This window comes from Protopterus annectens, chromosome 10.part0 (assembly GCF_019279795.1).
Source record: "Protopterus annectens isolate FY-2018-M chromosome 10.part0, PAN1.0, whole genome shotgun sequence".
Taxonomy (NCBI): domain Eukaryota; kingdom Metazoa; phylum Chordata; order Ceratodontiformes; family Protopteridae; genus Protopterus; species Protopterus annectens.
Window position 1 is genome coordinate 1450067180 of NC_056744.1, and position 14293 is coordinate 1450081472.

Consider the following 14293-nt stretch of genomic DNA (forward strand, 5'->3'; position numbering starts at 1 on the left):
TTCGGTTCAGAGCCTTTGAACTGTACTGAAAAATGACTAAAGGCCCTTTGAATGGGCTAAAAAACCCACTTCTATGCAAGTACCCTAGTGCATGACTCAGAACAAAGCATCCCCCAGGAGCCTTTGGAGGGGGAAGGAGGATGGTAAGTGATGAATGAAAGAAGATGAACAACACAAATGGAATGTTATTGTAAGACATAACTTCTTTAGCTGATGATGTTAATCTTCTTTCCATTCATCACTGGAGTGAGACATGAACCTCCCAAGCTACCTTGAGGTACATGAGCAGCCCTTATGGAAGAACATTCCTGAGTATCATTGAGCCAAAGGCAGCTCTCCCCTTGGTGACCAGGTCCAATTTGTAATGATTGATAAAGGTATGAGGCTTACCCCAACTAGTTGCTGCGCAGATGTCATCCATGGATGCCCTTGGAATGGAATGCTATAGAAGTTGCCATAGATCTAGTGGAGTGGGCTTTAACTTTTGGCATGGATTCATTATAGAGGGAATAAGTGACATGCATGCAGTCCCTTAGCCATTTTGATAATGTAACCTTGGAAATGGCCTCTCCCATTACGGGTCCTGAGAAGGAGATGAAAAGCTCTTCAGATTTACGGATAGGTTTTGTTCTATCTAGGTAAATCTTGACTTTGCAATATTTGCCCACTCTTCCTTGCAAAAGCACTCCAAATCTGATTGCAAGGACATCTCTTGTGCACAGCCCTCTTCAGGTCACCTCACAGATTTTCTATTGGATTTAGGTCTGGGCTCTGGCTGGGCCATTCCAAAACTAATTGTCTTCTGGTGAAGCCATTCTTTTGTTGATTTGGATGCATGCTTGGGATCATTGTCTTGTTGACAGGTGAAATTCTTTTCCATCTTCAGTTTTCTAGCAGATGACTGAAGGTTTTGGGCCAAAAGTGACTGGTAATTGGCCCTCCACCTTGACTAAAGTCCCAATTCCAGCTGAAGAAAAGCAACCCCAAAGCATGATACTGCCAGCACCATGCTTCACCGTGGGGATGGTGTTCTTTTGGTGATGAAGTGTTGTTTTTGCACCAAATGTACCTTTTGAAATTGTGGCCAAAAAGTTCAACCTTGGTCTCATCAGACCATAACACATTTTGCCACATGCTTTTGGGAGACTTGATATATTGGTATGCAAATTTTTGCCAGGCCTGGATGTTTTTCTGTGTAAGAAAAGGCTTCCATCTTGCAACCCTACTCCATAGTCCAGACATATGGAGAATACGGGAGATTGTCACATGTAGTACACAACTAGTACTTGCCAGAAGTACTGCAGCTCCTTCAGTGTTGCTGTAGGTCTCTTGGCAGCCTCCCTGACCAGTTTTTGTCTCGTCTTTTCATCAATTTTGGAGGGATGACCAGTTCCTTGCAACGCCACTGTTGTCTCATATTTTCTCCACATTTTGGTGACTGTCTTCTTCACTGTGTTCCATGGTATATTCAATGCTGTGGAAATTTTTTTGTACCCTTCTCCTGATTGATACCTTTCAACAACGAGATCTCTTTGATACTTTGTAAGCTCTCTGCGAACCATGGCTTCTGCTGTAGCAGACTACGGAGTAAATGCAAGGAAAATCCTACTAGGACAGCTGAACTTTATTTAGGGTTAATCAGAGTATCTTTAATTGATGGCATTTGTGTACTCAAGAAGACTGAATGCTATACTTAAATCAAAAGGTGCTTCAACAAAGTATTAGTGGGTGTGCACACTTATGCAACCAACTTATTGTACGTTTTTTATTTTCTACATTTTTTCCCCTAACAGATTAGTTTTTCAATTGAACTGTAGAGGTTATAGGTGACATTAAAGGTGGGAAAAGTTTTGAAATTATTTAATGTGGTCTCATTTTTTTATAAATGGTTTAGTCCTTTAATTTTATACACAGGTCTGCCATTTTATTCACACACCTTTAGTGAATTATCATTTGTGACATAGGCACATTTACACTCATATAAAAGTAATCAAACTATAGGTCTGTCATATTTTTATCAACAATAAGAGAAGTTGTGGATAGCAATCAATAAAGAGCTAAATGGCAAGAGTGAAGTGGGATCAGCGTATTCTTCAACTAGAACAGGGATGATTGGGATTACCAGATTTGAAGAGGCATTTCAGAGCAACACAGTTAGGGCTCCTACAGATACCACAAGAAGAAAACTGTATTTCAAAGTAGAAACAGATGAAGATGAAACAGGAGAGAAGCTCAAGAAACAATTTAGGCTGGGATTTTGCATGCAGACCTTTAAGGAGAATAACAATAATCATACAGAATATTATATTCATAAAGTAACCAAGTATTCCAAGAACTAAGATAGGAGAAAGGAGATTCTGCTGATAGGGATGACTGCAACTAGGGGTACAGACAATACGGGGATGGAATGTGTTGGTGAAAACTGGTAAAGGAAACAAGGTATTGGGAGCAAATAACTAAAGAGGGAAAGTTAATAGAATGGGAAGACACCAATAACTTACTTGGACTGCAGGTTAGAGACTGCCTTCCCTATCAAGGATTGATATCAGAATATAGGCAAATAGAAAGAAATAAGGGGTCCTAAATGAAAGACCAGCACTGGTAGAGTTTCTAGTAGAATCTAGAAAAGTTGCTGCTGTTAAGAAATGAATAAGTAGTACAGCATATAAAATATTGCTTGATAACTATAAAATGCAGTCAAAGGAGGTTAGGAAAGAGACTGGATAAGCAATTCAAAAAGAAATACTGGAGGGGTAATGTGTATGTCTAGAACATTTAGGACATTTGCTTGGAAGTGTTTACATATGTATTTTTTACCCCAAGTAGACTCCAATAAATGTTTCCTCAGGCAGACAGCAAATGTTGGAGGTGTGACAGGGAAGAAAGAGGTAATTAGGAACATACTTTCTGAGAGTGTAATGAGTTGGCAGACTGTTCTGTCAGAGTTGCTGGGTGAGCAAACTGCTGTAACTAAGGAAATAACTTTTTTGAGCTATGACACAGAATCAGAAATGCATAGACATAGTAAGGCCTTGCTGAGTTTAATTATGATGGCTGCCAAAAAAACAATTATTTGAAAATGGAAATCGAAGTCTAAACCAACTTTACTAAAAGTAGTAAAGATAGTAACAGAGACAAAACAACTGAAACTGGAATGTTTAGAAAAGGGTAAGAGCAAATTACATAGGACAAAAATGAGAATTGTGGGGACAATACATGCAGAGGAGAAACGAGGTTTAAAAGAAGGCAGGATTTGAATGTGCTATGTAATAGCGGATTGACAATGACTGGCTATACTATAAGTGATGTATAATGTTTGCAGCTACAGTTGTATTGGCATGGTTTGTAATGTATAATGTTTGCAACTGAGATTGTGTCGGTATGGTTTATTTTCATTTATATAAATGTAAGATTATTAAATTATCATGTATGACATACGCAAAGATGTCTCTTGTTTAAAAAAAATCTTCAGGAAAGTTTCCAGGAAGATGGCATTCCTGTATAAGTTTGGAAATTAGAAGGGAAGAAAGTGTTAAAGATCGGAAAGATTTTGTTTAACAGTATTTTAAAAGGAGGGGAAGTACCAATATCATGGAAGAAAGCTGTGGTGGCTGCATTACCTAAAGATGGCAAACATCCTTCAGATCCAGCTTCATAGACCCATTTCAATTTTAAACCATAATTATAAAATGTTTATGTCTATACTAGCTAAAAGAATGGCAAAAGTGTTGCCAAAATTGACAGATATGGATCAGTGTGTTTTTAGGGAGAGGAGGCAAACATATAACAACAAAATTAAAAGAACAATGATGATCCACAGGGAATCCAGAATGTAAGAAAATACCTTTGTTGTTGGTAGGCCTTGATGAAGAGAAAGCATTTGGCAGAGTAAGCTGGAATTTTAGGAGTAAGGCATTGGAAGCATTTGTATTCCTTGCTACAATAATAAAGTTAATTAGAGATGGAGGATTAGAGTCAAGAATTAAAGTGTGATGGTTCCTTTAGATAAGCTGTGTTTGAACAGGGGAACCAGGCAGGGGTGTCCTCTTTCCCCTTTATTTGCTTTATATTTAGAGCTAGCAGAGTGCACCTCCAGGCATTTCTGCAGTTACCTCCTACTGCGTCTGTAGGCATCAAATATTGCTTGTTCCTATCTGCATTAATTCCAAAACTATACTACATAAAATGTATCAGAGTATTTTATCTTGAAGCATGCATGATTGCAAACATAACTGCATTGATATTTGACCTCTGTCAATGAGTATTTGTTAGAACTGTAAGGTGGTAACTTCATTTTTTAAAGGCTCAAGCTACACCCAATGGACAATTTCAAGTCTTTTCAGGATATAAAATTAATGAAGATAAAACAAAGGCGATAGTTGTAAATTATGGTCCCACATACAATTTGGTTCAGCAATACCCATATTTATGGGGACATGATAAGATGAAGCATTTAGGAGTATGGATTTAAAAAGCTTCTGTTATGGTAGATAAGAATATGAGAGAAGAGACTGAACAAAATATGATACAAAAATTGAATAACTGGAAACTCTTACTTATGAATATGGATAGTAACATAAATGCATATGGGTCAGGCATACTTTTATCAACCCAAGGAGCAGTTGTGGACAATAACTAGTAAAGAATTAAAGGAATATCTGGGAGGCAAAGAGGGCAAACGGATAAGCTGATCCTTCTACTACAAGGTGGTTTACATTTATCTAATCTGAAAGGACATTTTAGAGCTACACAGTTAAGGCTCATACACATAGCACAAGCAGTAGGTTAGAATTCAAAGTGGAAAGGGATGATGATAAAGCAAGGGGAAAGTTCAAGAGAGAGAGAGAGGCATTCTGGATGCAAATCCTTAAGGAGAATAACAACCATACAGAATATTATGGTATTGAAGTGGCTGAAAAACACTAGAAACATTAGCTACAAAGCATCACAGAAAGGGCCAATATTACATGATCGAATTATTACACTAGCAAACACTCCAAAGAGCGAAAATGCAGCATATCGAAGTGCTTTTTGTGGGATCGCAGTACTGTGAATAACGGAATATTTGCCTTTTCCTTACCGTAGAGCGATCTCGGAGTTGGTATATATATATATATATATATATATATATATATATATATATTTAACGGGGGTGTGTGGGGGGTACAACCCCCCCGCAATAATGGCTTTGATGTGCTGCATTTTCGCTCTTTAGAGAATTCGCTATTGTGATCACTTAATATAGACCCTCACAAAAAATGAAGTCTACATCACATGGGATCATCACTTACCAACAGTTCAAAAGCTAGATGCTAGAAAACCAGATACAGTGGTCCAAGGAAAGAAGACAAGAGTAGCACTGATCACTGAAATTGCCACACCCAGTGACTACAGTGTCTTGTGTACAGAGAGAGACAAAGTCATAAAATATCAGGATCTGCAGGCAGAAGCAAGAGCAATGTGGAAGAAAGATACCCAGACAGTTCCAATAGTAGTAGGGGCAATGGGTCTTATAAAAAAGAATTTACAATCATATTTAGATACGTTACCAATACATGTAACTCCATACAAATTGCAGGAGGAGTCATTACTGCGAGTGCTGTGAAGAGCATTACTGGCTGACATCAAAGATGGAAACAATGCTAATTTCATGTACTTTAATCATACTTTGACTTAGGAATGGGGTCCATTCCTGTCATGGTATTAGAAACCCATTGGAGAAATGAATAAATATATATATATATATATATATATATATATATATATATATTACATTCATAAAGTAAAGTATTTTAAGAACTAAGCCAATACAAGCATGGAGAAAGGAGATTTTGCCTATAGGGATGACTGCAAGTAGGGGTACAGATAATTGGCAAAAGGGGGTTGGAATTTACTGGAGAAACCTGGCAAAAGAACCAAGATACTGGGAACAAATAATTCAAGCTGGAAAGGTAATAAGAGTGGGATGAGGCCAAGAAGACATTTGGAATGTAGGCTACATATTGCCTTCTCTTCCAGGGCTTGATCTCAGAGTACGGGCAAAAAGAGAACGGGGTAGGAGGATTTCAAGCGAAAGACCTGCTCTGGTAAAGTTTTTAGTTGAATGCACAACAGAAACAGCAGTTTTAAAAAGGGATAATATGTAAGCCATATAAAATGTTGTATGATAACTATATGATAACTATAAGAATCAATCAGAGGAGGTTAGAAAAGAGATTGGAAAAACAATTTACAAGAAAACAATGGGAAGACATACATATGTCTCCCAAGTATGCAACCAAGTCCAGTAGGTTTGGATCTTTGCTTGGAAGTATTTGCACAGGTATTTTTATACCCCAAGAAGACTTGCTGCAAGAAATTTTTCCTCAGGTAGACAGCAAATCTCAGGTGTGAGATGGATAAGAAAGAGGTAACTGGGAACATATGTTTTGGAAGTGATGCTTTGGCCGATTTTAAACATTCCTTACAGGGTACTCTATCAGAAATACTGGGTGAGCAAATGGCTATATGCAAGAAAATGATTATTTTGAGCTGGGATACAGGATTTGAACTGCCTACACATAGTAAACTCTTAAGTCTAATTCTGTTGCTGCCAGAAAAGCAATTACTATAAAATGGAAATCAAAGTCTACACCAACTATATTTGAGGTAGTGAATACTATAAAAGAGTTAAAATAACTGGAAGAGGGATCTTTACAAATGGGTAGAAATAAATGGAAACTGTGGGAACAATACATGCACAATAATGTTCAGGAGGGAGGTCTCATGGAGGGAAGGAATTCTGTTTTTTTTTTTTTTTTTTTGTAATGTTGGACTAATGATAGTACCAAAGAAAATATATGTGATGGTTAAAATGGTTTGTTTTCTTTTCTGTTAATGTATGTTTGCCTGTGTCTTAAGTGATAATTTGATAAAGGTGTTTAAAAAAATAATGGGAGCCTAACTTGCTCTCTGTTAAAACAGAATAATTGCTAGGGTCAACTGAAACAGACTATATAATAGTAGAGTTTGTGTCAGGTAAATTCTCAGCTGCAACAACACTATGACCCAAAATCTGAAGCTCATCAATAACGTCAATTTTAATTTTTTTACTGGCTTTTGCCATGTTAAAACAACTGGATCGGTCAAATAATGCCACGAGAAGTGACTGCCAACACAGTGAAATAAAAGTAAATGCACTCCGGTTTCAGCTTTCAGGACAATGACACAAACATGGCCATTCCCCAAATGCAGAATATGCAAATCCTGCTGCAAGGCTGACACAAAGTGTATCGCAGAGAGAAAAAAAACTGCAACTAGATACCTAAGCATCTAATAGCCTCAAATAAGTTCAAAAGTGAATGAAGACACAAGACAGAATACTTAAAGGGTCTTAAGCAGAAAGAAAAAGGCCTGACTGCCATTTGAAAAGAAACAGCAAGACTTGCAATTAAAATCAGTAATTATTGTGAAACAAACAGTAGACAGAGCAGTAAATATAGTCCCAGTGTATGCACGGTGGTGCAGCGGTTAGCGTTACCGCCTCACAGCAAGAGGTTCTCCGGTTCGATTCTCGGCCGAGGTGCCTTCTGTGTGGAGTCGGCATGTCCTCCCTATGGTCGCGTGGGTTTCCTCCGGGTGCTCTGGTTTCCTCCAACATCCCAAAGACATACAGTAGGTGGATTGGACACTCTAAATTGGCCCTACGTGTGAATGTGTGCATGTGTGTGCCTTCTGTGGAAGGTTGGGTGCCGGGCTGGCAACTCGACACTGTAAAACTCCTCTGCCAATCATGAGCGGGCAGATGATCCGCTGTGGCGACCCCTAACCGGGAAAAGCCGAAAGAATAAGAAGAAGAAGTATGCACAGAGATGCAAAGAACTACAAACCCACTAACATTACAGCCAAAAACAGAAATAAAGTGGCATTGTTTACTTACTATCAAACTAGTTTAAACAGATCACTGTACTCTACTATCCTTCACATTCACTGCTAATCCGCTTGTAAAATCCTGCAAAATAAGTTGTGCTAATATCACAAATCAAAAATAATGCATGGCCTTAGAGAACATTCTCTTTCAGTGGTGCACTATTTCTTGGCCAGAGCAATGGACATCATCACCAACTTTTATTAAAACTGCTTGAAACTTTTCTACAATTATTAAATTCCAATTAAGACAGTAGTTAGCATCAACATTACCTGTATTACAGAGGAGAGTTTATCAGCTCATTCAAAGGATGGCAAGTCTCAATAGTAGTGCATTACTCCAGGACTAAACTCTGGCTCCACTTTTTACAGTACAGCTCCACACTGTGAAAATGGACTAAACCCATAACATAGACGATTATGATTGGGTATTCGACTGCAACCATGTTACTATGTGTTTAAGACAGGCATGCCAAGAAATTCACCTTGAGAGCGAAGCTTGAGAGGTGATTCTTGGCATCCATGCAAGAATACATAATAATTAGTTATGGTCATTGAGGCCTGATCATATCTCTTTGTAGTGCATGCAATTTTTTATCTTTTAAACCCAGTAGAGTAATTAGCAAGTGCTGTAAGTGGAGAGAAAAAAAATCAGGGACTTTTTTGAATCCCATTCTAATTTAGTTAAATAAGTTACTTATAGACTGACATCTGTAAAATTCTGGGGACAAAACAAAAATGTGCACCATTCAGGCATACTTGAGTGCAAATCAACATCCCTTGCTGGAAAATCAACCAAGACAATGCTTAGATGGTGTGTAACAAAAGTTAAACACCTCTGGAAGCATTGTTACGGTTAGGTCTCCTACTACAGTAGCGCATAACGAGTTTATCTTTTTTTCCAGTTTTAAAATGTAATCATGGTGCTCCATGTATTAAAATACAGTTATGACTGAATGATTGTAGAACTACCTTTGCTCTATACTAAGAAGTTGATTAGACTGATTCAAAGAAGAAAAAATTAAAAAATTTGATCCTTTGCACTCACCTTCCGCTGTTCTTCATCTTTGCAGTTTTGAATTTTGTCATCTAATAACTGAAAAAAGAACACATAAAAAAATGCACTTTATTTACTATCTTACATTTCATTCCACCATTACTTCCAAATGTGAAACCATTAAAGTAAAAGTAAAACTGATACAGTCCAAAAATCTAATATTTATAAAAGAGTTAAATATATAACTTCAACTAAAACTTAAAGCATAAAAAATTACACTACAGTTCAGCAGATTAAAGCTGTGTTCTATGATTTAAAGCATTCTTGGATAAAATATGGTTTACAAAAATATCCAAGTCTACTTTAACAAGCAATGTAAGAAACAAAATCAACATGATGTATAAACCACAAAAGTAACACAATATATAAACCACAAAATTAACACCATGATGCAAACACTGATTCAAGTAGTCACTCTGGTGTTCGAGAAATCACCTGGAGAAGGAAAAGTAAGAAGGTGACATCAGATAACTTCCCTCCGGGACAGGGGGAGGGAGGCTCTTGCCACAGTTGGTGCACCCTGTAATGGGGAGCATACGGTGAGGACCCCCCATGGCAGTGCATTCTGCTGCACGTTAGTGGCACAGTGGTCACAGCTAATGGTCACATGCATGGAAACATAGTGTTATGCTTGTAAGGGGTCAATGCATGTTTTACCCCTAATTTAGGACAGTTTATCCTTTTTCTGATTTGACATTCCCCAAACACACAAGAAAAAAAAGCCCACATCAGACTACATATGATGGCTGTCCCTGAGAAATCATATGGGGAGAGAACTGACAGCTACTGGAAAATACAAAAAAAAAAAAAAAAAACCCCAGTAACAATGATCCGATTACCCTGAGGCCTTTATCCATTCCAGTTTGATCCTTAAATCATAATCAACTCTCTACTCACTTCAGCAGAAAGCATTGTTCTGGTAATGTTGCTCTTCTCAGCTACTCGGGCATCTTTTAACTTAGTTGAAACATGTCTCTCCAATAACCAGCTCATCCTTAACACTAAAAAAACAAAGCTGATGTTCATCGTGTTTCACTGTTGCAGTCATTACTCTAAGTTTATCCTGCTGGCAGGCTACCCGCAGTCGGCCATAATTCCAAAGTCTAGGTCTGGCGTCGGTTGCTGTCGCTTCCTCCCTGACGTCAGTGCACCAGGGTATAAAAGATGCAGCTGACACCATTTTCTTCAGTCTTTCTTGCCGCGCGGTGCCCGAAGCAAAAGCAGTTCGCAAGTGCCGGTCGGCCAACTCCTGAGATTTTCACAGACGAATTTCAGATCCGAAGTCTTCATTAAAGCTAAATACCCCATTGGGGAAACTTTTTTCTTGCTCCAGACCTATGTCAGAAAAAGTTAACAATTGTATTTCTTGTGGGAAGCAAATACGTCATAAGGATTTTCATTCTTACTGTATTCCTTGCCTAGGCCCTGATCATAACGTTGCTAGCTGTCAGTTTTGTGCTAGATTCAACCAACGCCCTATTAAGCATCGGTTTGATTTTGCTTTTCATTACTTTGGCCGAAAATTCAATTATATAATGCAGTCAGAACAGCCGACGACCGGAGTTTCTAAAAAAATGCAAGGAAAAAGAGAAGGACAAGCATCCGAGATCCAAAACCGACAACGAGGCTTCCGCTAAGCCTGTCGCCAGTTTCCGGTTCTCAGTGAGGCACTTTCGCAGCCCCTGATGCCCGCTACCTCAGAGCCACAGGCGATCTCCACGTGGAGCCAGCCAGGCCTCTGGATACTCAAGGTATTGGACACTTGGAAATCATTCCCTCAGATGGGTCCAGAGCCGCTGAGCAGGCATCGGCTTCTGAGAGTGTTTTCAGACCTACACAGCTATATGTAAAGCCTACTTCAGCTTCTAAAGCAAATACTAAAGCAGCTTTAAAACCCTTTTTCCCGGGGCCACCAAAGGGCCAAACTTTTTTTTGGGCAGCCCCCCTTTTTAAAGGGGAAAACAAAAAAAGCACTTTTTCAAAATTGGCCCCCAAATGGTTTTAAAAAACCCCCCCCCAAAGGCCCCAAAAAATGGGTTTTCTTGGAAAAAGATTAATTTGGGGGGGGGGGGGGGGGGGGGGGGGGGGGGGGGGGGGGGGGGGGGGGGGGGGGGGGGGGGGGGGGGGGGGGGGGGGGGGGGGGGGGGGGGGGGGGGGGGGGGGGGGGGGGGGGGGGGGGGGGGGGGGGGGGGGGGGGGGGGGGGGGGGGGGGGGGGGGGGGGGGGGGGGGGGGGGGGGGGGGGGGGGGGGGGGGGGGGGGGGGGGGGGGGGGGGGGGGGGGGGGGGGGGGGGGGGGGGGGGGGGGGGGGGGGGGGGGGGGTTTTTTTTTTTTTTTTTTTTTTTTTTTTTTTTTTTTTTTTTTTTTTTTTTTTTTTTTTTTTTTTTTTTTTTTTTTTTTTTTTTTTTTTTTTTTTTTTTTTTTTTTTTTTTTTTTTTTTTTTTTTTTTTTTTTTTTTTTTTTTTTTTTTTTTTTTTTTTTTTTTTTTTTTTTTTTTTTTTTTTTTTTTTTTTTTTTTTTTTTTTTTTTTTTTTTTTTTTTTTTTTTTTTTTTTTTTTTTTTTTTTTTTTTTTTTTTTTTTTTTTTTTTTTTTTTTTTTTTTTTTTTTTTTTTTTTTTTTTTTTTTTTTCCTCACTTTTTTTGTTTTTTTTTTTTTGGGTTCCCTTTTTTTTGGGCCCCCCTTTAAAACCCCAAGGTTCCACTTTCACACCCTGCCAAAGGCAAGAAGTATGCCAAACCTGCCACACAATCAATGGGCAGAGGCACAAAAACAAGTTTCGTTCCTTATGAACATGAGGGCCATTCAGCAAGTACCACAAGAGCAGGGACAAGGATTTTACTCAAAACTTTTCTTGGTACCCAGAAAGGACAAAGCCTGGAGACCAATACTGGACCTGTCTTTTCTAAGCACATTTCTGGACGTTCCAAAATTCAAAATGTTAACTCTGCAGCAGCTTCTGCCCATGCTGGGCAAGAAGGCTTGACTTGTAACTTTGGACCTAAAAGAGGCATACCTGCATATCTCGGACAATCTTGCAGAAGATACCTCAGATTCATAGCTGGCTCAATGCACTACCAATTCTCTGCTCTGCCCTTTGGCTTATCTACTGCGCCCAGGGTCTTCACAAAATGCCTGGCACCAGTAATTGCATTTTGCAGACAGAGGAATTCAAATATATCCTTACTTGGACGACTGCCTTATACAAGCAGAGAACAAGGACACTCTACTAAAGCATCTGGCGTTCGTAAAAAGATTATTAATTTGCCTAGGGTACACAGTAAACGAAAAGAAATCAAAACTAGTACCCTCTCAAGAGATAATATTCCTGGGTGCAAGCCTAAATACAATTGCCCAGATGGCTTATGTCACACCAGATAAACAAAGGCAACTAACTTCTTACTTCAAAATGTTGGCAACAAAGACCCAGTTATCTGCAAGAAAAATTCTGCAGGCTTTGGGCTTCATGGCATCCTGCTAATTCCATATGCCAGACTGCATATGAGGAAACTTCAATGGTACCTAAAAAGTGTCTGGACTCAACATTGTCAAAGCCTGGAAGCATTAATTACCCTCCTTCCTTGCCTGCAACAGGAGTTTCGATGGTGGGCGCATGCCTGTCACCTCAACAAGAGACAGCCATTCACTCTACCCACAGCCAGGCAGTCAATAAAAACAGATGCATCAGATTATGCCTGGGGAGCACACATGGCAGGAAAATGTATTCAGGGCACATGGTCCACAAGCCAAATGCATCTACATATCAATCAAAAAGAGATGCTAGCTGTTCAGAATGCCCTGACAGCTTTCAAGGATCTACTCCATCCAGGACAACTACTGATAAGGATGGACAATGCTACAGTCATGTGGTACATAAACAAGCAGGGAGGCACACATTCCTACCCCCTATGCAGACAAGCCATGACATTGTGGGACACAGCATCGACTTATCAAGTAAAACTGCAAGCACAATTCCTGCCAGGAAAGAACAATACTCTGGCAGACGAACTAAGCAGAAACCTCACGGATCCCCATGAGTGGAAACTGGATCCAGAAGTCTTCAGCATGATAACAAAGGAATGGGGATGCCCAGACCTAGCTCTATTTGCCTCCTCTCACTACTGCCAACTACAGAAATTCTTCACAAGGACTTATCCACAAGCAAGCATGGAAAGTGGATGCTCTGTCATTCAGCTGAAAAACTCTTAACAGTATATGCCTTTCCTCCTCTGCCTCTCCTCCCCAAGGTACTCCTAAAAGTCAGACAAGAGAAGTCAAGAATGATTCTGATTGCCCCAGACTGGCCACGCCAGCACTGGTACCCAATCCTAAAAAGCTTGTCTCAAGGCCCAGCCTGGACATTGCCTCTAACTCCTCACTTACTGACCCAGCGAAACAATCAGATTCTGCACAGCCAACTCAGGACCCTAAATCTGGCAGCATGGTGGATAATGTTACCATTCAAAACACCCCTCTCTCTAAAGCAGTGATGGATGTTATTTTGGAGGCCAAGAGGCCCAGTACCAGAAAATCTTATGCAGAAAAATGGAAAAGATTCTGTGCTTGGAACCAGGCACAAGGAATTGACACATCTGTTCCAAATATCCCTCAGAATTTACAATACCTAACTGAGATGCTGGACAAGTGCCTATCCTTTTCATCCATTAAAATTCATGCCTCTGCCATTTCAGCTCATTACAATACGGAACCTCCTATTTTTTCCCATCCATTACTAAGGCAGTACCTCAGAGGGGCCAAAAACATAAGACCTCCAAGGAGAGCCCCAATACCTGCATGGGACCTCAATTATGTCTTGGAAAAACTCACACTGCCACCTTTTGAGCCAGCCAATACAGCTGATATAAAGTTTTTATATTGGAAAACAGCTCTGCTCCTAGCAATAACCTCTGCAAGACAAGTTTCAGAGTTACAGGCACTCATGGCTGTGGAACCTTTCATCATTTTCCATCCAGACAGGGTTTCTCTAAGGACAAACCCAACATTTATGCCTAAGGTAGTGTCCACTGTGGCACTTAATCAAACCATTCATTTGCCTACCTTTATCCAAACCCACAGAACAAGGGTGAGAGACTTCTGCATTCCTTGGACATACACAGACAACTACGCTTCTACTTGGATAGAACTAAAGCTTTCAGAAAGACTGAGCAACTTTTAGTGGCATATGCTGCAGGATCTCAAGGAAAGCCCATCTCAGAACAAATTATTTCAAAATGGATAGGCCACTGCATTCATTTCTGCTACTCACAACATGGCAAATCAGTGCCCAAGGGCATTAGGCCTCATTCTATCAGGGCAGCAGCCACTTCAGCAGCCT

General features: G+C 39.9%; 1 protein-coding gene across 6 annotated transcripts in view; it reads right to left on the bottom strand.

The window, feature by feature from the left end:
• OSBPL9 (oxysterol binding protein like 9) overlaps positions 1 to 14293 on the bottom strand; it is a 2070592-nt gene that overhangs the window by 877547 nt on the left and 1178752 nt on the right. For all 6 annotated transcript variants that reach the window (XM_044086075.1, XM_044086074.1, XM_044086077.1 and 3 more), the window contains one exon: positions 8954 to 9001. In XM_044086075.1, coding sequence (XP_043942010.1) covers positions 8954 to 9001 — 48 coding nt within the window. The remainder of the gene's footprint in view (positions 1 to 8953; positions 9002 to 14293) is intronic.